General features: G+C 34.9%; 1 protein-coding gene and 1 pseudogene across 1 annotated transcript in view; one reads left to right on the forward strand and one right to left on the reverse strand.

Moving 5' to 3' along the window:
• Positions 1-25,599, reverse strand: part of LOC123847765 (disintegrin and metalloproteinase domain-containing protein 5-like) — a 171,766-nt gene that overhangs the window by 81,006 nt on the left and 65,161 nt on the right. Inside the window, exon 8 of the mRNA XM_064585515.1 lies at positions 21,229-21,324. Coding sequence (XP_064441585.1) covers positions 21,229-21,324 — 96 coding nt within the window. The remainder of the gene's footprint in view (positions 1-21,228; positions 21,325-25,599) is intronic.
• LOC123847963 (heterogeneous nuclear ribonucleoprotein A1-like) lies at positions 15,254-16,214 on the forward strand (annotated as a pseudogene).

Genomic DNA, 25,599 nt, shown 5'->3' on the forward strand with positions numbered 1-25,599 from the left:
TACATCTATTGATGGACACTTGTGTTGCTTCCAAATTTTAGCTATTCTCAATAATGCTGCTATGAACATGGGTGTACAAATATCTCTTCCAGACACTGCTTTCAATTCTTTTGGTTATAGTCTCAGAAGTAGGAATGCTGGATCATATAGTAATTCTATGTCTAATTTTAGAGGAACAATCATCTATTTTTCACAGCAGCTTGTGTCATTTTACATCCCACCAATAGTGCACAAGGGTTCTGATTTCTCTATATACTCACCCATCCTTGTTGGAGTTTTGTGTTGTTGTTGTTGTAGCCATCCTAATGAGTGTGAAACTGTGGTTTTGATTTACATTTCCCTAATGATTAGTAAAGGTGAGCTTCTTTATCTTATTTGGAGAAATGTCTATTCAAGTTCTTTGCCCATTTTTGAATTGGACTATTTGTTTCTTGTTGTTGAGTTTTAGGAGTTTTCCATATATTCTGGATATTAATTTCTTATCAGATACATGATTCATAAATATTTTCTCCCAATGAAACTATAAAACAGCCAGAAAGCAATTAATAAGATGGCCCCTTGTTTTGGGCCAGGTAACTCTGTTGTAGGAACTGTTTTGTGTATTGTAGAATGTTTAGCAGCATCCCTGACTTTTACCTTCTAGAAGCCAGTAACAGTCCTGCCCCAGTTGTAAAAACCAAAAATGTCTGCAGGCATTGTGTCTAGTAGGCAAAGGCCATGAATACTGCTGAAAGTACTACAATGCACAGAATGTACTACAATACACTATTCCCACCTCTCACAACAAAGAATTATCTGGCCTAAAATATCAATAATGTTGACATTGAGAAACCCTGATGTGATTGGTGGGTTTGTATGCACATTCCTTTAGGTGCTACACAACTTCATTTGGTGACAAATACTCCTAATAATGTATGTGACTTTACAACTAGTGAGACCTCCTACCTTTTAGAGGATAAACATCTCCACAAAATAAATGATGCTAAACCTTTAACATCATTTTATATTATACCTAAAGATTAAGTTTCTGCATATGCAAAAATAACACTGAAGAGCATACCATAGGAGCTAGACTTCTACAAAAACAAAATTTGCTAAGGAATTTAGAAAAGGACACACATTTTACCCCATAAGCAAATTTTGGTCAGAAACTAATAATTTAGCGGCACATAATGATTTGTGTTAGGTCTGTGAATAAGACTTTATTGGCTGTTGCCTATAAATCATATGTCATTCTTATCTTGGAAAGCTAATGCCTTCAGAATTCTATTAAGCCCAGGGCTCCTGGGTGGCTCAGTCGTTAAGCATCTGCCTTCGGCTCAGGTCAGGATCCCAGGGTCCTGGGATTGAGCTCTGCATCAGGCTCCCTGCTCCTCAGGAAGCCTGCTTCTCCCTCTCCTACTCCCGCTGCTTGTATTCCCTCTTGCTGTGTCTCTCTCTGTCAAATAAATAAATAAAATCTTTAAAAAAAAAAAAGAATTCTATTAAGCCCTACTCAAGACCTTTCTGGTTAACCAGTGTCCATGGCAGATCACAGATGACCTAGTCAAAGAATTTTAGTTAATTTGGATTGAAATACAGTTATGGTTGAGGAAAATTTTTCAGCTCCAAAACTTTCAATTTCCTTTTGCCCCCAAGCTCTGCAGGAGGCTCACAAAATGTGATTGTTTTTCAAAAATAAATACAAAACCTAATTGATAGTCAGGCCCAGACTTACCATGTCCTAAATGCATTAACACAAGTAATCACTAGGATTGGAGAGATATTTCTTCAAAATCAAGATGCTTTAGATATTATACTTATCTCCAAGAAATTTGTAATACTTTGGGAGAAGACTATTGTACTTAAGTATCTGTAGTTCTCACAGAGAGCTTTAAATCACTCAAAATCACTGCTAATACTAAAGAAACAATAAACAAGATAAATAACTTGGGGGATATGTAGTTGATATCCCACTATATGGATCTAAATTTATCTAACTAGAACTGAAATTTAGTTTCCTGATTTTACTTAGGGAAACACTGAATCATGGATCTGAAGTAATTTTCTGTTTCTCCTAATTTTACTGGCCATTTGTTTGTTTGCATCTCAATTACGTTTTAAATACTAATGTCACCATTATCTTGCCAGATAACATAACTATGATTCCTATAGAAAAGCAGAACAAAATTATAATATCATCAAAGTCTCTACCTCATCTCTTCCTTCAATTCCTGTCATTCATATAGATCTACATAATACTTAGGTAGGTACACAATACATATGACCTGGCTAAGGAAGACTTAAAGGGAGGACTGAGAATAAAACATTTTACTCTCTCAAAGAACATGAACTGTGTATGTTCAGGAAATTGTATATTTCAATGAAGCTAATGACCTACACATTTACAGGAAACTATCAAAGTGAACTAGACAGGTCATAAACTGAAGCACTCACTCATGAGCAAGCCCCTTTGAATAGACCCACACTTGAAATACACACAATTAGTTATTAGTTCTGCTTTGTTCTAGTAAAAACCTTGTTTCATTTAAGCCTAAACTAAACCCCACCACCACCAATTCTATATAATCTTCTGAGAAGCTGCATTTCCACTTGAGGTTTCTTCCTTTGCAAACAAGAATTCCATATAAATTAAGGTTTTTTTTTTTTTTTTCAGAATCAAGAAAATTTTATTTCCTTTTACACCAAGGGGCAAGACTTCACTCATTAACAAATTATATTTACATTTTGTCCTATAGAATTGAATAACAGAGCTTAGAATAACCAGAATTTAGGAACTAAGAAGAAAGTTTTGGTCATTACCTCCAATCAAATCTTTACACTGTTTGCTATGTATCCGACATCGTCCTCCATAACAGAAGGCATCACCTGAATCACAACTCTGTCCATCACGTGCATAAGTGTCAGGCACACAGTGTGAGGAAACCCCATTGCAATATTCAGGGAAATCGCATTCGTCCAAAGATTTCCTACACTGTATACCAAGTGGCTTTAGCTAGAAGGGAAAAAGGAATATAAGATTATGCAGCAATGATACTCAACTTTTCTTTCCCTTCACGCTTTAATTTTTCATTTTTTTTCTAAGTTGCTAAGAGCAAGGACAAAATTAAATCTTGTTAGCTACTTAAGCATTGCATAGAAATTTAAATAATTAAATTTACTGTGGATAAAAGAGTGGGTAAGAGAAGTGAGAAATTCAAAGATAAGTAGACTACCATAATTATAAAAAAAAAAGACAAAAACTAAACCTAAGCAATTAATATAAAAATCACTTCAAAAAATTACTTTCAACCCATCATGGCTATGCTTATGTGGACATCCTTTGGTTTCTCCATATGCTGTCCCTTCAAGCAGAAATCAGCAACCATTTACAAAATAATAAATACACATCATAAATGGAGATTTGTTAAGGTAATTTAAGGACACACAAGAAAAGGTTTATTTCACATATCCATTCCAAACAACTATAAAAAATAACTTCCCCAATTATACATCTCTGATCTCTTCAGTACCTACTCTAGCTAATTCCTTCCGGGATTTGCTTTCTGTATACCTGTCTTTGCCAACAAACTTCCAAATATCATCACTGCAAACACTTTCCTCAGCCTAAACCCCAATTCCTCATGGCTATCCTATGCAAATTAAGTCAAATTTGTTCTAGCTTTCAAAGGTCCTAGAGGCCCAACTTCTATAACATTCACCACTCCCCAAAATAGGTTTTCTGTATACATTTTTTCCATGTTGTCAACAAGTATTTGCTATATTTTACAATTCTGACACAAATTCTTCAAGTGATGGGTGGGAAGACAAACATAATACTTGAGTCACCCAAGCTTAAGTAGTTAACATTCAAATCAAAACCAATGATCAAAATTACTTCTAAAGGAAAATACATATAAGTATAATGAAAAAGTATTAATATCAGTTTCTTTAAAATATGCTTCCTTTTATAAATATGTATAAATGGCAATATTACATTCATTCTAATTTCTTCTATTGTTTCGACTATTGTTTGTAGCAGTTTAAGGGTCACAGAAAATACGAAGTGTAAGTACAGAGATTTCCCATATAACCCTTGGCCACACATACAAAGCCTCCTCTCTTATCAACATCTCCACCTGGAGTGGTACATTTGTTACAACTGATGAACTTACATGATACATCATAATAAGTCAAAGTCCATAGTTTACATGAAAGTTCTTTCTCATACATTTCATGGGCTTAAACATATGTATAAGGGCATGTTTCTATTGTTATGGTATCATACTGAGTATTTTCACTGCCCTAAAAATCCTTCATGTTCTGCTTATTCATCTCCCCTTCAGTTCCTGGCAACCACTGACCTTTTTACAGTCCTTTTCCAGAATGTCATATATTTGAAATCAGTGTGTAACCTTTTCAGATTGGATTCTTTCACCCAACTTCTTTTTCAATACTTATAAATACCCAGTTCCTCAAATGCTCTTTGAATGAAGTTTTATCATCCTACTTGCTCCTCTATTAAGAGGTGTTCATGTTTCTTTACTTGGTTCCCTAATTCCAAAGTGGCCCTAAAGCTTAAAAATGGATGATTCCCTTTTACTGAGTGTTTTCTCCTAAAATCTTTTTGTGTGTGTTTTTTATTTTATTTGTAATTCATTTTTATTCTTGCCAAGACTGTCAGTCTGTACATGCAAGGTGCAATTCACTGTCAGGACTATGTTCCTTTACACAACTAAATAAGGAATGGGTGGGTTAATTTATTGCCTCTGACCACCACACCAGCCTCATCTGAGTACCCCCACAACTAGCCACCCCCAGCACACTCACACCCTGTAGCCAGAACCCCAAATTCCCCAGCAGATGGCACACATGAGCCTCCAACAAATGGGCACAATCCTGCAGACAACACGGATATCAACAGCTGGCTTGACTCTGCTGAATTGCACAACCTTGAACACTTTAGGGCACTGCCTCAGGGAAAATTTATGAGAGGCTCTCCATAGCCAGACTGGCTTTCTGGAATTGAGAGAAGGTGTACAGTCCTAATCTCCGTGCCATTCCCCGCCCCCCCCAAGAGGTGTGGAACAACCCCAGAAGAGGAGTGGAACAAGCACACCCATAAAAAAGGTCTGAGAGATACCCAAAACTCAAGCTGGGCTGACTGGTGACTGGCTTCTTTCTCTCTCAAGGCCAGTTAGTAAACATTGGAAGAGATAGCTCTTCTTCAAATGTGAAGGCAAAAACATAAAGAATCAAGGCAACATGATGCCAATAAAGGAATAAAATTGAGCTCTTGTGGAAGACAAATGAAAGAAATGGAAATGTACAAAGTGTCTGACAAAAAATTAAAAATAATCACCTTAAGCTCAGACAAGAGAGCACAGACAAATAAACAAAATCAGGAAAATGATAGATGAACAAAATGAGAAGTTTCACAAAGAAATTATTTAAAACAAAAGAACCAAAGAGAAATTCTAATCTGAAGAATACAATGACTGAACCGAAAAATTCCATTGAAAAGCTTCAAGGGCACAGTTGATCAAGCAGAAGAAACAGTGAACTCAAGGGCAATTATTTAAAATTATCCAGTTAGAAGAATAAAAAGAAAAAGATTAAAGAAAGCTTATGGTACTTACAGGACACATCAAAAGAAATAACATATGTGCTATGGGAGTCCCAGAAAAAGCAGTGAGAGAAATGGGCAGAAAGTTTATTTAAAGATATAATGACAATTTGCCAAATCTAGAGAGGAAAATGTATATAAAGCTAAAAGAATTCTTCAAAAGACACATTACAAATAAATTGTCAAAAGTCAGTGACAGAGAATTTTGAAAGTAGTAAGAGAAAAGCAACTCATCACATACAAGAGAAACCATATAGGACTATAAGCAGATTACTCAGCAGAAACCTTGCAGGACAGGAGAAAATGGGATAATATTTTCAAAGTGCTGAAAAAAAACAACTACTAACCAAGAATACTATATCCAGGCATGCCTGGGCAGCTCAGTCAGTTAGGCGTCCAACTCTTGATTTCAGCTCAGGTCATGATCTCAAGGGTCATGAGATGGAGCCCTGTGTCAGGCTCCGAGGTCAGCGGGGAATCTGCTTGAGATTCTCTCTCTCTCTCTCTCTCTCTCTCTCTCTTCTGCTGTCCCTCCCCCACCACATGTGCGTGCACATGCTCTCTCTCTCTCTCTCAAATAAATGAAATAAATCTTTAAAAAAAGAAAAGAATACTATATCCAATAAAGCTATCATTCAGTAATGAAAAAGAGATGAGACTTTCCCAGATAAACAAATCTAAAGGAGTTCATCATCACTATACATGTCTTACAAAAAATGCTAAAGAGAGTTCTTCAAGTAGAAATGAAAAAATTCTAATTCACAATATGAAAACACAAAAGTATAAAAATCACTGGTAAAAGTAAGTTATAGTTGGGCGCCTGGGTGGCTCAGTCGGTTGAGCGACTGCCTTTGGCTCAGGTCATGATCCCAGGGTCCTGGGATCGAGTCCCACATCGGGCTCCCTGCTCTGCGGGGAGCCTGCTTCTCCCTCTCCCACTCCCCCTGCTTGTGTTCCCTCTCTCGCTGTGTCTCTCTCTCTCAAATAAATAAATAAAATCTTTAAAAAAAAAAAAGTAAGTTATAGTTAAATTCAGAATACTCCCACTACTGTAATAGTTGGTGCATAAATCACTTTTAACTCTAGTATAAAAATTAAAAGATAAAAGTATTAAAAATAACTATAGCTATAATAATTTGTTCATGGATATGCAATATAAAAGGATGTATATATGACATCAATAGCATAAAATGGGAGGGGATTTTTTTGTATGAGATCAAAGTTAGTTGTTATCACCTTAAAATAGACTGTTATAACTATAAAATGTCTTGTGTAAGCCTTGTGGTAATCACATACAGATACACACACACACAAATACCTGTAGTGAATATACAAAATATAAAGAAAATTAAAGCATACCACCACAGAAAAATCATCAAATCACAAAGTAAGACATTAAAAGAGGAAAAACAGGATAAAAACAACAAAACAAACAAAAAACAATTAATATGGCAATAGCAAATCCTCCCTTATCTATAATTACTTTAAAAGTAAATGAATCATAACCAAAAGACACAGAGTAAGCAGATTAATTAAAAACAAGATCAAACTATATGCTACATACAAGAGACCCACTTAAGTCTTTAGGACACACAAACTGAAAGTGAAGAGATAGAAAAAATAGCTCGAGCAAATGGCAATCATACAGAGCAGGGAGGGCTACATTTATGTCATACAAAATAGACTTTAAGTCAAAAATGGTCACAAGAGATAGAGAAAGTTATTATATAACGATAAAGAGGTCAACTCATTAAGACGATATAACAATTGCAAATATATATGCACCCAACATCAGAATACCTAAATATACAAATATTGACAGAATTAAAGAGAGTAGGTGACTTCATCACTCTACTTTCAGTATTGGCTAGATCATCCAAAAAGAAAAATCTATACCAGAACAGTGGGCTTGAAGTGGGCATAGACCTAATGGACCTAACAAACACATACAGAATGTTCCATCCAACAGCAGCAGAATACAAATTCTCCTCAAGCACACAAGGAACGTTCTCCAAGGTAGATCATAGGTTAGGCAAAAAAAAACAAGTCTTAACAAATTTAAGAAGACCGAAATTATATCAAGAATTTTTTCTAATCATAATGATGTTAAACTGGAAATCAATAGTGAAAATTCACAAATATGTGGAAATTAAACAACACACTCCTGAACAATGTATTAAAGTAGAAATCAAAGGGAATCAAAAAAATATCTCAAGACAAATGAAAAATTGAAATCTAACAATTAAAAAATTAAGGAATGCATTAAATGCAATTCTGAAAGGAACATTTATAGTGACAAACACCTACAATAAAAAGAAGGAAGATCTTAACATCTCAAGGAACTAGAAAAAGAACAAACTAAGCTCAAAGTTACCAGAAGAAAAGAAATAAAGTTTAAACAGAAATAAATAAAATAGAGATGAGAAAAACAATAGAAAACATCAGTGAAATGAGCTGGTTTTTGCAAAGATAAAATTGATAAACCTTTTGCTAAACTAAGAAAAAACAGAGAAGACTCAAAGAAATTATAAATGAAAGAGGTGACATTACAACAGATATCACAGAAATGCAAAAGATCATAAGAGACTACTATATATATATATATATATAAAATCATATAACTTAGAAGGGATTCCTAGAAACGACCTATCAATTGAATCATGAAAAAAAAATAGAAAAATCTAAACAAACCAATAATGAGTAAAGAGATCAAATTAGTTATCAGTTAAAAACCTCCCAACATAGAAAATCCCAGGATCAGATGGCTTCACAGATGAATGCTACCAAACACTTAAGGAATACTTAATGCTAATCCTTTTCAATCTCTTCCAAAAAACTGAATAGGAAGAAAAACTTCCAAACTCATTTTATGAGGTCAGAATTATCCTAATACCACAGTCAGACCAAAGTACCAGAAGAAAAGAAAACTATATGCTAATGTAATTTTGACCTGATGAACAGGCCTGATGAACATAAATACAATAATTCTCAATAAAATACTAGCAAACCAATTTCAACAGCACATTAAAAGGATCATTCATCATGATCAATTAAGATTTATCACTAAATTCAAGGATGTTTGAACATATGCAATTTAATAAATGTGATACATCACATTAACAAAGTGAAGGATTAAAAATAATAAAAAAATAATATGATGGCTAATTGAATTTAATATGTTGGCTAATTGAATTTAAATTTTAAAAAATGATCATCTCACTAGATGCAGAAAAAAAAAATTTGACATAATTCAATGTATTTTCATGATTAAAAACTATCAACAACTTAGAAGGAATGTACCTCAACATAATAAGGGCCATATATGACAAGCCCTTAGCTAAGACAAGGGTGCCCTCTCTCACAACTCTTATTCAACTTAGTACTGGAAGTCCAAGCCAGAACAATTAGGCAAGAAAAAGAAAAGGCATCCAAATAGGAAAAGAAGCAGTCAGGTTGTCTCTGCAGATGATATTATCCTATATATAGGAAACTCTAAAGACTCTACCAAAAAACTATTAAAAATAATAAGTGAATTCAGTAAAGTTGCAAGAGAATTCAGTAAAGTTGCAAGATACAAAATAAAAATATAAAAATCAGTTGTGTATCTTCATACTAAAAATGTGCTATCTACAAAAGAAATTAAGGAAAAAAATCCCATTTACAACATCAGCAAAAAGAATAAAATTCTTAGGAATAAATTTAATCAAGGAGTTATAAGACCTGGATACTGAAAAATATAAAACACTGATGAAAAATTCATGAGGACACAAATAAATGGAAAGATATCCTTTGCTGATTTTGCTTTGTATTTTTTTGCTGCAGTAAAGCATAGTGATGAGTATGCTCTATGCTGAATGCTATGAGTCCTCCTACTGAGTCATTAAACCTGGGGATAGGGGGTGCCTGGGTGGCTCAGATGGTTACGCATCTATCTGCCTTCAGTTCAAGTCATGATCGAGTCCTAGGATCAGTTCCCTGCTCAGTGGGGAGTCAGCTTCTCCCTCTGCCTCTCCCCCCTGCTCATGCTCTCTCTCTCAAATGAATAAATAAAATCTTATAAACAAACAAACAAACCTGGGGATAGTACTGGGGACCTCTGACAAAGAGGAGAATTGCTGCCTTAACAATACGGTTTTCCAGTCCCTTCACATGGAACATTTTACCATTTATTTAGATGTTCTTTTTTCTCAGCAATGTTTTGTTAAGTGTATATGTTTTACATTTCTTTTATTAAATGTGTTCCAAAGTACTTTTCGATGACATTATGAATGAAATTGTTTTCCTAATTTCATTTTCGGATTGTTCACTTCTATTATATAGAAATACAGGTCATATTTGTATCCTGTGACTAACTCATTTATTTCAAAGGTATTTTTGGTATCCTGTGACTTTGATTAACTCATTTATGTAAAAGGTATTTTTAGTAGATTCTTTAGGATTATTTACATACAGGATCATGTCATCTGCAAATAAGGAGAGTTAGTTGTACTTTCTACCCTTCCAAATTTGATGCCTTTACTTCTTCTTCTTACTTAATTGTACTTTTTAGAATCTCTAGTACAATGTTTAATAGAAGTGATGAGAACCTACCTCCTTGCTTTGTTTCTGACTTTAGGGGGAAAGGACTCAGACTGTCATCATTAGTATGTTAGCTCTAGATTTTTTATAGATGCTCTCCATCAGGTTATGATCCTTCCTATTTCTAATTTGTTAGTAATTTTATAATGAGTGGGTCCTTTTTCTGCATCTTTTGAGATTATCATGTGTTTTCCTTCATCTGATTAATATGGTGTGTTATATTAATTAAACCAACCTTATATTACTGAGATAAATCCCTCTTGGTCATGGTAGATTATCCTTTTCACGTGTTTCTGGATTCTGCATGTAACTTTTTTAGAATTTTTGTAACCATATTAATAAGGTATAGTTTTTCTCTAGTTTTCTTGTGATGTCTTTGGCATTCAGGTGATACTATCCTCATAGAATGAGTTTAAAGGGTTTTTTTTCTCATATTTTCTGAAAGAGATTGTGGAATATTGGTGTTTCTTTTTTAAATGTTTGATAGAATTCAACAATAAAGCCATCTAGACCTGAGCTTTTCTTTATGGAAAGATTTTAAGTTACTAATTCAATTTCTTTACTTGTCCATTCAGATTTTCCATTTTTTCTTAAGTCATTTTTGGTAATTTGTGTCTTCCTATTTTATCTAAGTTGTCTGATTTGCTGGATATGGTAGTTTAGCAGATTTCCTTATAATTCTTTTAAATTATGTAAGGTCAGTATTGATTCTCCCCTTTCATTTCTGTAAAACCTCTCTTTCTTAGTCTAGGTAAAGTTTATCCATTTTTATTGATTTTTTTAAAGAACAAATTTTGGTTCCTCTGATTTCCTCTCAACCTTTATTTTTTTCCTTATATTTGCCTTGGATTTAATTTGTTCTTCTGTTTATAGACTTTTAAGGTACAAGCCTAGATTATTGATTTATTTCTTATTTTCTAATATAGGTATCTACAAGTAAAAATTTCCCTCTAAACACTGCTTTGCCTTCTTTATGCCATGTTTTGTTTTTTAGTTTTCACTCAGTTCAAAATATTTCTAAACTTCTTGTGATTTCTTCTTTGACACATTATTGATAAATGTGTTATTTAATTTCTAATATTTGTAGATTTATTAATTTCCTTCATTTGTTGATTTTTAATTTTATTTTAGGATATCGGAGAATATACTTTATATGATTTCAGTCTTTTAAAATATACTAAGACTAATTTTGTACCCTAGCATATGGTCCATCCTCAAAGATATTCCATGCATGCTTATAAATACTGTATATTCTGCTGTTGCTGGGTGGAATGTTCATTAATGTCAATTTGGTTAAGTTGTTTGACAGTGTGGTAGAAGTATTCTATATCAATGATGATTTTTAGTCTGGTTGTAGGAAACCATGAGCCAGAAGACCCAGGAAAGCTACACTCAGATTCCTGACCCACAGAAACTGTGAGGGGAAATGTGAATTTTAATTTAGGGGGTAATATATTATGCAATAATAGTAATATATAACATTGCTTTATAGAATCTGATTCTTGCCTGCCACCCTGTCTGTCATAGTATGGGTTCCCCAAAAATCAGAGCTTGAAGCAAAACTTATATCCTAATGCTTCATTAAGGTTTGGGAGCTTGGGGAGATCAAAGCAAAACAAATACAAGATGGTTGGTGCATTAATAAGCTGGCCAAAGTTTTACCAAAGATATGTAGTTGCTGTCTCCAGAAAGAGCATATGAAACATTGCATTTCAAGCAATCTGTCATTTGGATTGAGCAGAAAACCATGGCCAAGCATATCTGGGTAGTCACATAGACTCAGTCCAGGAGACCATGTACTATAGCAAATAAGGTGGTAAACTAACCGTATTGTATGTGAATTCTTCATTTTTACAAAGGTATTTACCAGAGGTTTTTTTTTAATTGTCTTTAAAACAGAAGCCAGTTTGTAAAATGTCTGATTTGTCAACCATGTTCTAGAAAAATGTATAATAATTACCTTACCTACTATGGTTTGAATTGGCATTTATAACAAAGAAGCCATATTTTGGAAATGAATGTTCATTAGGCACTTTTGTCTTTTAATCAGTAGCAATGAGCAGAAAAGCATGGCTGAACAATTCTGAAAAGTCACAAAAACTAGGTCCCTACACTATTTCTTTCTCTATCAGTCATTAAATTGTAAGAACATAAGAAGCCATTTTTCTTTATGTTCATTTTTCTTTATTAATTTCCCGTTCTCAGAATCTTTTTATTACTTGTCTTTTGTTTGAATCATGTATACCAATACTTCTACTTGTCACTGAGGTATTAGATCAAATGTCATCCCTTAAAGAGCTATTCCTTGTTTACCCTGACTAAAATACACACTCACTCAGTCTTTATTCTTTTGCCCTATTTTATTTTTATTTTTTTTAAGACTTTATTTATTTGACAGAAAGAGAGAGAGAGAACAGCAGGGGGAGCAGTAGAGGGAGAGGGACAAGCAGAAGCAGGCTCTCCACTGAACAGGGAGCCCAACGCTGGGCTTGATCCCAGGACTCTGAGATTATGACCTGAGCTGAAGGCAGACTCAACCACCTGAGGCACCCAGGCACCCCAGCCCTATTTTATTTTTAAATCACATATCACTATCTGAAATTATCTTTTAAATATTTGTTTGTTTAAAGATTAATCCTCTGTAATACCCCTCAGGATGGGATAAAATATTTTCTGAATTAGTGAGTGGATAAACAATTTCAAGCTGCAAATAAACTGTAAATGAGTATCTGTTTCTAATGTCAACCTTTTATTTCATCCAAATTTCACTGAGTTTTTATTTGTATATTTTGGTTATTGTTTTCTCCACACGTTGCTGTACATTAGTTTTAAGGATATGAGTAAAGTAGAGTGATGTCTACCTGCCACATTAAACTGAATTACATCAATTTTCTTTGATATTAAGAAAACTTAAAGATAGGACTGTGTTTTCAGTCCTATCTTTCTTTTTCTCTATTTTTCCTTCTGCTCTAATCCTTATATTTGACCCTATCTTCTTAATATTTGTCTTCCAACTCTATGACTAGTTTGAGGGACAGAAATTTGGGTATCCACTAAGATTAGCATTGATTTCATGCTTAAATTGCAAATTTAGTTTATCTGTAATCATTGCTTATTTCATACACCATTAACTTTATTGTGTTCAGTTCCCTTCTTATGACATTGTCTTAATTCAAAGAGGTCAACCCTTGTAATTTTTTGAGAATGACAGTTTCCTGAAATTGCTTCTGGATCCTACAACTTAATTTTAACAGCACATCCAAAGAACGATGTCACAAGATGGCAAAATAAGAATCCCCTACTCATATTTTCCCTCAGCAACAATACTTAACAGCAGTCCACAGACAAAAGTGCCTTCAGCAAAGCTCTGGGATCCAAGTAGGAGACACTGAAACCCAGGTGAACTCTAGGACTGAGGAAAGCTAAATTGAAAAGGCAGGCCCTCACCCAGGCAGCTACTTCCTGACCCAACTAAAGACCCAGAAATAGCTCCATACCCAAGGACTTGTCTCAGCCCCATGTGGCAATGATCCTGCTATAAGCATCACATGCCAAGGAACCCAGGAGGAGTCACATCTACCCATGCATGAGTAAGAGGCACAAGGACCTTAGTTCCAGATGTAGACCCTGAAATGGCCCATGAATCAGCTGTGGTCCAGGAGTACCACCCTGACCACAAAGAGACTGACCCAGTGATCTGGCAAGAGCCCTCCTAGGAACTTAGTGGGAGTCACACCCATCCACACAATGGGTAACAGGATGCTGTCAAAACATCCAGTTGTGGGCCCTGAAGCAGATCTTTGTCCTACTGTCACCCTACAGAATAAGGTACTTGAGGCAATCCCATATAGGAACCAAACAGGATCCATACCCACCCAAGCTCCAGGTACAAGCCCAACAACCACAGATCCCACTACAGACTCAGCAAAAGCCTTGTAAACTGGCTCTAAACCCAGCAACTGCCAATTCTGGAGGTAATCCCATCAGCCTAGGAATTGATAGATCTTAATCTGCAGAAACCACTCTGTAGAGACTAGAAGAGGTGTTTGCTCTTTTAAATGCCCAGATACCAATCAAAGGCTACATGGATCACAAAGAATCAGGCAACTATGACACCATGAAAGCAAACAAATAAAGCTAGAGTAACCAATCACAAAAAATGGAGATCTATGAATTGCCTCACAAAAATTCAAAATAATCATCTTAAAGAAACTCAGTGAAATGCAAGAGAACACATATAGACAACTGAACAAAATCAGGAAAACATGTAAGAACAAAATGAAGTAATAAAGAAATAAAAACCATCAAAAAGAACCAAAGAGAAATCCTAAAGTTGAATAAAACAATAACAGAAATGAGAAATTCAATAAAGGGCTTCAACATCAGAATCAATCATTCAAAATAAATACTAAGTGAACTGGAATACTGTTGATTTGAAATTAGCTAGTTACATGAACAAAAAGAAAAAAGAGTGAAGAAAGCCTACATGAATTATGGGACATCGTTAAGCAAATTAAATTCATATTATGAGATCCCTGAAGAAGAAAACAAGAGAGAAAGGAGTAGAAAGATTTAAAGAATAATAGATAAAAAATTTCCCAAATTTTGGAAGAAGTATAGACAAACAGGAACAGAAAGCTAAAATGACTTCAAGCAAGAACAACCTAAGATTGACCAGGACAAATTATAATCAAAATGTTAAAAGTCAAAGGAAAACTTTTGAAACAAAAATTGAAGATAAAAATTACTCATTACATATAAGGGAATCCACATACGGTTATCAGCAGATTTCTGTGCAAAAAATTTGTAAGCCAGGAGAGAGTGAGATGATAAATTTAAAATGCTGAAAGAAAAAAAAAACTGTTGGATAAGAAAACTATTCATCGCAAAACGGTCCTTCAGAAAATAAGGAGATTTAAAGACATTCCCAGATAAATAAAAGCTAAGTGAGTTCAACACCTCTAGATCCGTCTTATACTACAGGGAAGATACGTTGGTTAGATTACTCCTTTCTGCCCGTGGACGCCGCCGAGTAGGCATCGTTAAAGTCTCCCCTCCCACCACTGTCCCATGTCTAAGTTAGAGTGTCCCAAAGAGCCTGAACAGCTGCGGAAGCTCTTCATCGGAGGTTTTAGCTTTGAAACAACCGATAAGAGTCTGAGGAGCCATTTTGAGCAATGGGGAATGCTTACAGACTGTGTGGTAATGAGAGATCCAAACACCAAGGGCTCCAGAGGCTTTGGGTTTGTCACATATGCCACTGTGGAGGAGGTGGATGCAGCCATGAATGCAAGGCCACACAAGGTGGATGGAAGAGTTGTGGAACCAAAGAGGGCTGTCTCAAGAGAAGATGCTCAAAGACCTGGTGTCCACTTAACTGTGAAAAAGATTTTTGTTGGTGGCATTAAAGAAGACACTGAAGAACATCATCTAAGAGATTATTTTGAACAGTATGGGAAAATTGAAGTGATCAAGACCATGACTGACCGAGGCAGTGGCAAAAGAGAGGTTTTGCTTTTGAACATTTGATGACCATGACTCTGTAGACAAGATTGTCATTCAAAAATACCATACTGTGAATGGCCACAACTGTGAAGTAAGGAAAGCCCTATCTAAGCAAGAGATGGCTAGTGCTTCATCTAGCCAAAGAGGTCGAAGTGGTTCTGGAAACTTTGGTGGTGGTCATGGAGGTGGTTTTGGTGGGAATGACAATTTTGGTCATGGAGGGAACTTCAGTGGTCAAGGTGGCTTTGGTGGCAGTCGAGATGATAGTGGATATGGTGGCAGTGGGGATGGCTATAACGGATTTGGTAATGATAGAAGCAACTTTGGAGGTGGCGGAAGCTATAATGATTTTGGCAATTACAACAATCAATCCTCAAATTTTGGACCCATGAAAGGAGGAAATTTTGGAGGCAGAAGCTCTGGCCCCTATAGTGGTGGAGGCCAATACTTTGCCAAACCACAAAACCAAGGTGGCTATGGTGGTTCCAGCAGCAGCAGCAGCTACAGCAGTGGCAGAAGGTTTTAATTATTGCCAGGAAACAAAGCTTAGCAGAAGAGGAGAGCCAGAGAAGTGACAGGGAAGCTGCAGGTTACAACAGATTTGTGAACTTGGCCAAGCACAGTGGTGGCAGGGCCTAGCTGCTACAAAGAAGACATGTTTTAGACAATACTCATGTGTATGGGCAAAAAACTCAAGGACTGTATTTGTGACTAATTGTATAATAGGTTATTTTAGTTTCTGTTCTGTGGAAAGTGTAAAGCATCCCAACAAAGGATTTTAATGTAGTTTTTTTTTTTTTTTTGCACCCATGCTGTTGATTGCTAAATGTAATAGTCTGATCATGACGCTGAATAAATGTGCCTTTTTAAAAATGTGCTGTGTAAAGTTAGTCCACTCTGAAGCCATCTTGGTATACTACCCCAACAGTATGAAGTTAGAATTCCTTCAGGGTGATACCAGGTTCCATTCGAAATTGATTTGCAACCTGCTTGGGCACAGAAGCCATTGTCTCCACAAACCTTGGTGTAGCTGAACTGACAGTTAATGTGTTGTGACCTGGAGTTTACCATTAAAAGGGTCACTCAAGCAAAGTCCTGGAGTTTAGTTGGTTATTAATATGATTGTTGGCACATCCTATGCAATATAGCTAAATTGTATTATGGTATCAGATAAAATTATAGATGGGATTAAAGCTTGTGTATCATCCAAAAAAAAAAAATACTACAGGGAGTTCATCAAATTCAATGAAAGGACACTAACTCATGAAAATATTTAAAGTACAAAACTCACTGGTAAATGTAAATATATACTCAAATTCAGAATACTCTAATACTGTAATGGTGGCAAAATACATTTATCTCTAGTACAAAAGTTAAAAGAAAATAGTCTTATAAAGTAAATATTGTTACAATGATTTGTTAAAAGATGCACAACATAAAAAGATGCAAAGTGTGATATTAATAGAACAAAATGTGGGGGAATTAAATAAGAATTAAAAATGTAGAGCTTTAGTATGTGACTGAAGATAAGTTATTATCAGCTTAAAATAGACTATTATGTGATGGGGATTAAGGATTGCACTTGTGATGAGCACCAGGTGTTGTAAGGAAGCATTGAATCACTATGTTGTATGCCTGAAACTAACATTACACTTTATGTTAACTAACTGGGAATTTAATTAAAAACTTAAAAAAAATAAAAATACCTTACAATCCAACAATTGCACTATACTGGGTATTTACCCCAAGAATATAAAAACACTAATTCAAAGGGATACATGCACCCCTATGTTTATAGCAGCATTATTTACAATAGCCAAATTAAGGAAGCAGCCCAAGTGTCCATCGATAGATGAGTGGATAAAAAAGATGTGGCATATATATATATGCAATAGAATATTAGTCAGCCATAAAAAAAATGAAATCTTGTCATTGCAATGACAAGGATGGAGCTAGAGTATAATGCTAAGCAAAATAAGTCAGATAGAGAAAGATAAATACCATATGATTTCACTCATATGTGGACTTTAAGAAATAAAACAAGCAAAGGTAAAAAAAAAATGAAAGAAAGAAGGGAGAGAATCAAATCAAGAAATAGACTTTTAATTATGAAGAACAAACTGATGGTTACCAGAGGGGAGTTGGGTGGGGCGATGGGTTAAATATGTGATGGAAATTAAGGAATGCACTTACTGTGATGACCACAGGCTGATGTATGGAACTATCAGAATACTGAATTATTACATTGTATACCTAAAATTAATATAACACTGTATGTTAACTAAATGGAATTAAAATAAAAACTTAAAAAATAGACTATTATATCTATAAAATGTTTTATGTAAGCCTTATCCAATCACAAAGAAGAAACCTACAGTAGACACACAAAAGGTAAAGAGAAACAAATTAAAGCACATCACTACAAAAAATAAATCACAAAGGAAGACAGCAAGAGGGGATTAAAGGGAAAAAAAGAACTAAAACAAACAAACAAACAAAAAAACCAGAAAATGATTAACAAAATGGCAATAGAAAGTTCTTAACTATCAATAATTACTTTAAATGTAAATGGATTTTCTCTAACCAAAAGACACAGAGTGGAAAATGGATAAAAAGCAAAATCTAACAATAAACTGGCTACAAGAGACTCAATTTACGTTTAAGGACATTCATAGGCTGAAAATAAAGGGAAGTAAAAAATATATTCCATGCAAATGGTAACCAAAAGACATCAGGGTTTGCTATACTTAAATCAGATAAAATAGACTTCCAATCAAATCTCACACACACACACACACACACACACACACACACACGAAGAAAGTGAAGAGAATATAACACTTGTAACTATATATGCACCAAATATTGGAGTGCCTAAAATTTTAACTAAATATTGACAGACTGAAGGGATAAATAGCAATTCAGTAATAGTAGAGGACTTCAATACCCTACCATTAACATTGGATAGATCAATCAGAAAGAAAATTAGGAAGAAAATAGCAGGCCTGAATAAAACTATAGAACAAATGGACCTTAAAGACATATATAGAACATTATGTCCAACAGAACAAAATACACATTCTTCTCAAGCACACATGGAACATTCTCCAGGATAAAACATATGTTGGTCCACAAAGCAAGTCTTATGAAATTTAAAGGAATTGAAATAATATCTCATATCTTTTCCACACACAATGGTATGAAACCTCAGGGAAAAAACTGAAAATTTCACAAAATATGCAATTTAACACCATACTCCTGAAAAACCAATGGACCAAAGAAGAAAAAAAAGGAAATCAGATAAGTATCTTAAAATAAATAAAAATAAAAAAACAACATACCAAAACATAGGGACATAGGAAAAGCAGTTCTAAGAGGTAGGTTTACAGCAATAAATGCCTACATTAAAAAAATCTCAAATAACCTAACTTTATCCCTAAAGGAATTAAAAAAGGAAAACAAACTAAGCCCCAACTTAGTAGAAAGAAAGAAATAACAAAGATCAGAGCAGAAATAAATGAAATAGAGACCAGACAAATAATAGGGGCAAAAATCAATTAAACCAAGGGTTGAGTTTTGAGAAGATAAACAAAATGGCAAACCTTTAGCTAGACTAACCAAGAAAAAGAGACAGGACTAAATAAAATAAAATTATGGAAGAAAGAGGAGACACTAAAATTGATACCATAGAAATACGAAGTATCATAAAAGGCTACTATAACAATTATCCACCTACAAACTGCATAACCCTTTAGAAGAAATGGCTAAATTCCTAGAAACAGACAACCTAGCAAGACTGAATCATGAAGAAATGGAAAACCTGAACAAACCAAACACAAGAGACTGAATTTGTTATCAAAGCTTCTAACAAAGACCAGAAGTAGATGGTTTCACAGGTGAATTCTATGAAATATTTAAAGAATTAATGCTAATCTTTTTCAACTCTCCCAAAAATTAAAAAGGAGGGAACACTCCCAAACTCATTTTACAATGCCCGCTTTACCCTGATGCCAAAGACAAATAAGGGAAGAAACAAGAAGAGACATTTACAGGCCAATATCCCTGATGAATATAGATGCAAACATTCTCAACAAAATACTAACACACCAAATTCAACAACCCATTAAAAGTATCATATACCATGATCAAGTGAGATTTATGCCTGGATGGAAGGATGATTCAACACACAGGAATCAATAAACATAATATACCCCATTAATATAATTAGGGGCAAAATTCATGCAATCCTCTAAAGTGGCAGAAAAGACATCTGACAAAATTTGACACACTTTTATGACAAAAGCTCTCAACAGTTTGTGTATAGAATAAACATATATCAATATAATAAAAGCTATATATGACAAGCCTGAACAAACAATTTTCAATAGTGGAAAGCTGAAATCTTTACCTGTCAGATCAAAAACAAAGTTGTCCATTCTTACCACTCCTGTGTAACATAGTACTAGAAGTCCTAGCCAGAGCAATTAGGCAAGAGAAAAGAATTAAAAGGCATCCAAATCAGAAAGGAATAAATAAAACTGTGGGGGAAATGGAAAGATGTTGGCCAAGGATACAAATTGTCAGCCATAAAATGAATCAGTGTGGGGATCTCATGTACAGCATGATGACTAAAGTTAATAATATACTGTATACTTGAAAGTTTCTTACTGAATGTTGAATGTTCTTGCTATGTAATGAGGTGTATGCGTTAACCTTATTGTAATCATTTCACAATATATACTTATATGAAATCATTACATTGTACACCTTAAACTTACACAATGTTATATGTCAATTATATCTCAATAAAGTTTGGGGGAAAAATTTTAAACATAAAAGCATATTCTTACTCCAATGTTATGGACTTCTGCCATTTACCTTGTTCGGGAGTTTCTTTTTTCTTTAGGATTCCAGTTAATTGTTCTGGATACAGGGCAATTATTCAGGAATTCTTTAAATACTTTCAATAAAGAGGGATTGGTCGATTGTAACAATAACTGAATTGCAAAGGAAGAGCAGACTTTACCAGAAGACAGTGAAGAGAATTTAGTTAACAAAGACAAACAAACAAACAAAAAAACTAATCTAACTTCTTGACCCCATGTGGTGTATGGTGTTAGAAAATAAGACGTGGGTGTTGCATGCAACTGATGAATTACTGAACTCTACATCAGAAACTAATAATATATTATATGTTGGCTAATTGAATTTAAATTAAAAAAAAAAGAAAAGAAGACCTTAAGAGGGTTGCTTCAGGTGTATGTTGATTGCAGAAATATCTCAATGGGTACAAGAAAGATTTGTAATAAGATATAAAGATGGGAATTCAAGTCAGGAGAGAAGAATGATCAGGCATTATGTACATGAGAGTCCTGGAAATAACAGATTACTGAATGGACTAAAGTGTAAGAGGGGTCCAATGTGCTTGGATATAATACAGTGCAAAGGGCTGATAGGGTATTGACATGCTTCTCATCTCTTTGAAACAAGTATTTCAAGAAATTTAATGCTGAGCTACTATAAAATAGATTGATTCTTACCTTGCAATCTAGTGTGCAGCATTCCCCAGAACCACATTGTTTACCCTTTTTCTTTACACATATCCTAGGATCACAGCAGTCTTTATGTGTACAATTCTGTAAACAAATAGACAAATTTAAATGATATCTTCTCTCAATCAGTTATGATAATGTCTTTTAAGAAACTTGCCAATTTCATCTAAATTGCCAAATTCATTTACATAGTTTTTAATATTCCTTATTTTAAAAATATGTAGGATGTGTAGTAAGTAATGGACCCTCTTCCATTCCTGATACTGGAAATTTCTTTTTTCTTTCATTTCTCCACCAGCACAGCAAGAGGTTTATCAAGTATATTGATTATTTTCAAAGCCCTGACTTTCATTGTCATTGATTTTCATTCTCTGATTTCTATCTCATTAATTTCTAATTTTATCTTTATCATTATTTCCTTCTTTTTACTTTAGATAAATTAACTTAGACTAATATTTTAGCTACCTTAAGTAGCATTCTAAATAATTTTAGACCTTTCTTCTTCAATATAAGCATTTATAGCTAGTGATATTCCTTGTAACACTGTTTTACCTGAATCCCATTGATTTTGATGTTCTGTTTAAATTTGTATACTGTTGTGTTTTTTTTAAGATTTTATTTATTTATTTGAAAGAGAGAGACACAGCAAGAGAGGGAACACAAGCAGGGAGAGTGGGAGAGGGAGAAGCAGGCTTCCCGCGGAGCAGGAAGCCTGATGCAGGGCTCGATCCCAGGACCCTGGGATCATGACCTGAGCCGAAGGCAGACGCTTAATGACTGAGCCACCCAGGCGCCCCTAAATTTGTATACTGCTAAAAATATATCCTAAAATTGCTTTTGTAATTTTTCTTTGAGCCAAGGGTCATTTAGAAGTGGTAGTTTAATTTCCAAATATTTAGGGGCTTTTCAAGATATTTTATTATTCTTGAATTCTAATTTAATTTTCAACACAAAATAAATATGTTGAGATTTATTTCATGCCTCAAATATTCTATCCTGATGAATATTCCAAGTTCTCTTGAATTTTTATATTTAAGCTGTTAAATATAGTGGCCTATAAATATCATCATATTAAGGTGATAGTTTTGTTCAGGTCTTCTATAACCTTACTGATTTTTTGTCTAGTTGTTCTATCAGTTACTGAGAGATGTGAAATAAATCTCCAAATATGATAGATTTGTCAGTTTCTCCCTTTAGTTCTGCAGTGATTGCTTCATAAAATTTGAAGATTTAATGTGTGTATATATATAAATGTATTTTTATAAATGTTTATATATTTATTATTGTTATATCCTCCTTTTGTATTTATCCTTTTTTTCATTTTGAAGCATTACTGTATCTTTATTTTATGTATTACTATAGTCAGTATAGCTCCTTGTATTTACTGTTTGCTTGTTATATCCTTTTCCACTCTGTTATTTTCTATGACACAGAGTATTGAGGTTAAAATGTATCCCTTATTGATAGCATGCAATTATTTCTTGATTTTTATCTAGTCTGACAACTTTTGCCTTTTGATAGAGTGTCTGGCCTATTTACATTTAATGTAATTGTTAACACGCATGTATTTCAATTTCTTATTTTGCTGTTTGTTTCTATTTATCTCACCTTGTTTTTCTTCCTCAATTCTTCCCTTCTTGTCTTATTTTGTGTTAATGAATATGTTTAATATTTACCCAGTAAATCTTCCATTGGCTTTTTTAGCTATATCTCTGTATAATTTTTCAATATTTGCTCTAAGATGTACAGTAAGTATCTTTTTTCATGGATTTTAAAAATTTTTTATTATTATGTTAATCACCATACATTACATCATTAGTTTTTGAAGTAGTGTTCCATGATTCATTGTTTGTGCATAACACCCAGTGCTCCATGCAGAGCATGCCCTCTTTAATACCCATCACCAGGCTAACCCATCCTTCCACACCCCTCCCCTCTGGAACCCTCATTTGTTTTTCAGAGTCCATTGTCTCTCATGATTCGTCTCCCCCTCCGATTTCCCCCCCTTCATTCTTCCCCTCATGCTATCTTCTTTTTTTTCTTAACATATATTGCATTATTTGTTTCAGAGGTACAGATCTGTGATTCAACAGTCTTGCACAATTCACAGCGCTCACCATAGCACATACCCTCCCCAATGTTTATCACCCAGTCACCCCATCCCTCCCACCCCACCCCCCATTCCAGCAACCCTCAGTTTGTTTCCTGAGATTAAGAATTCCTCATATCAGTGAGGTCATATGATACATGTCTTTATCTGATTGACTTATTTCGCTCAGCATAACCCCTCCACTTCTATCCACGTCATTGCAAATGGCAAGATCTCATTCCTTTTGATGGCTGCATAATATTCCATTGTATATATACACCATATCTTCTTTATCCATTCATCTGTCGATGGACATCTTGGCTCTTTCCACAGTTTGGCTATGGTGGACATTGCTGCTATAAACATCGGGGTGCACATACCCCTTTGGGTCCCTACATTTGTATCTTTGGGTAAATATCCAGTAGTGTAATTGCTGGGTCATAGGGTAGCTCTATTTTCAACTTTTTGAGGAACCTCCATACTGTTTTCCAGAGTGGTTGCACCAGCTTGCATTACCACCAACAGTGTAGGAGGGTTCCCCTTTCTCTGCATCCCTGCCAACATCTGTCATTTCCAGACTTGTTAATTTGAGGCATTCTGACTGGTGTGAGGTGATATCTCATTGAGGTTTTGATTTGGATTTCCCTGATGCCGAGCAATGTTGAGCACTTTTTCATGTGTCTATTGGCCATTTGGATGTCTTCTTTGGAAAAATGTCTTTTCACATCGTCTGCCCATTTCTTGATTGGATTATTTGTTCTTTGGGTGTTGAGTTTCGTAAGTTCTTTATAGATTTTGGATACTAGCCCTTTATCTGAGATGTCATTTGCAAATATCTTCTCCCATTCTGTCAGTTGTCTTTTGGTTTTGTTGACTGTTTCTTTTGCTGTGCAAAAGCTTTTTATCTTGATGAAGTCCCAATAGTTCATTTTTGCCCTTGCTTCTCCTGCCTTTGGTGATGTTTCTAGGAAGAAGTTGCTTCAGCTGAGGTCAAAGAGGTTGCTGCCTGTGTTCTCCTTTAGGATTTGGATGGACTCCTGTCTCACATTGAGGTCTTTCAACCATTTGGAGTCTATTTTTGTGTGTGGTGTAAGGAAATGGTCCAGTTTGACTGTTCTGCATGTGGCTGTCCAATTTTCCCAACACCATTTGTTGAAGAGACTGTCCTTTTTCCATCAGACATTCTTTCCTGCTTTGTGGAAGATTAGTTGACCATAGAGTTGAGGGCCCATTTGTGGGCTCTCTGTTCTGTCCCATTGATCTATGTGTCTGTTTTTGTGCCAGTACCATACTCTCTTGATGATGACAGCTGTGTAATAGAGCTGGAAGTCCAGAATTGTGATGCCGCCAGCTTTGCTTTTCTTTTTCAACATTCCTCTGGCTATGCGGGGTCTTTTCTGGTTCCAGACAAATTTTAGGATTATTTGCTCCATTGCTTTGAAAAAAGTGGATGGTATTTTGATGGGGATTGCATTGAATGTGTAGATTGCTCTAGGTAGCATTGACATCTTCACAATATTTGTTCTTCCAATCCATGAGCATGGAACGTTTTTCCATTTCTTTGTGTCTTCCTCAATTTCTTTCATGAGTATTTTTGTTTGGCTGGAAGCTTTTTATCTCTCCTTCAATTTTCAATGACAGACTAGCTGGATAGAGTATTCTTGGCTGCATATTTTTCTCATTTAGTGCTCTGAATATATCATGCCAGTCCTTTCTGGCCTGCCAGGTCTTTGTGGATAGGTCTGTTGCCAATCTAATGTTTCTACCATTGTAGGTTACAGATCTCTTGTCCCAAGCTGCTTTCAGGATTTTCTCTTTGTCTTTGAGACTCGTAAGTATTACTATGAGATGTCGGGGTGTTGACCTATTTTTATTGATTTTGAGAGGGGTTTGCTGTGCCTCCTGGATTTTGATGCCTGTTTCCTTCCCCAAATTGGGGATAAGTTCTCTGCTATAATTTGCTCCAGTATACCTTCTGCCCCTCTTTCTTCTTCTTCTGGGATCCCAATTATTCTAATGTTGTTTCATCTTATGGTATTGCTTATCTCTCGAATTCTGCCCTCGTGATCCAGTAGTTGTTTATCTCTCTTTTTCTCAGCTTCTGTATTTTCCATCATTTGGTCTTCTATATCACTGATTCTCTCTTCTGCCTCATTTATCCTAGCAGTTAGCACCCCCATTTTTTATTGCACCTCATTAATAGCCTTTTTGATTTTGATTTTGTTAGATATTAGTTCCTTTATTTCTCCAGAAAGGGTTTCTCTGATAAC

This window comes from Mirounga angustirostris, unplaced genomic scaffold, assembly GCF_029215605.1.
Source record: "Mirounga angustirostris isolate CCGP_5_RB_7025 unplaced genomic scaffold, mMirAng1.0.hap1 SCAF_2, whole genome shotgun sequence".
NCBI classification, from domain to species: Eukaryota; Metazoa; Chordata; class Mammalia; order Carnivora; family Phocidae; genus Mirounga; species Mirounga angustirostris.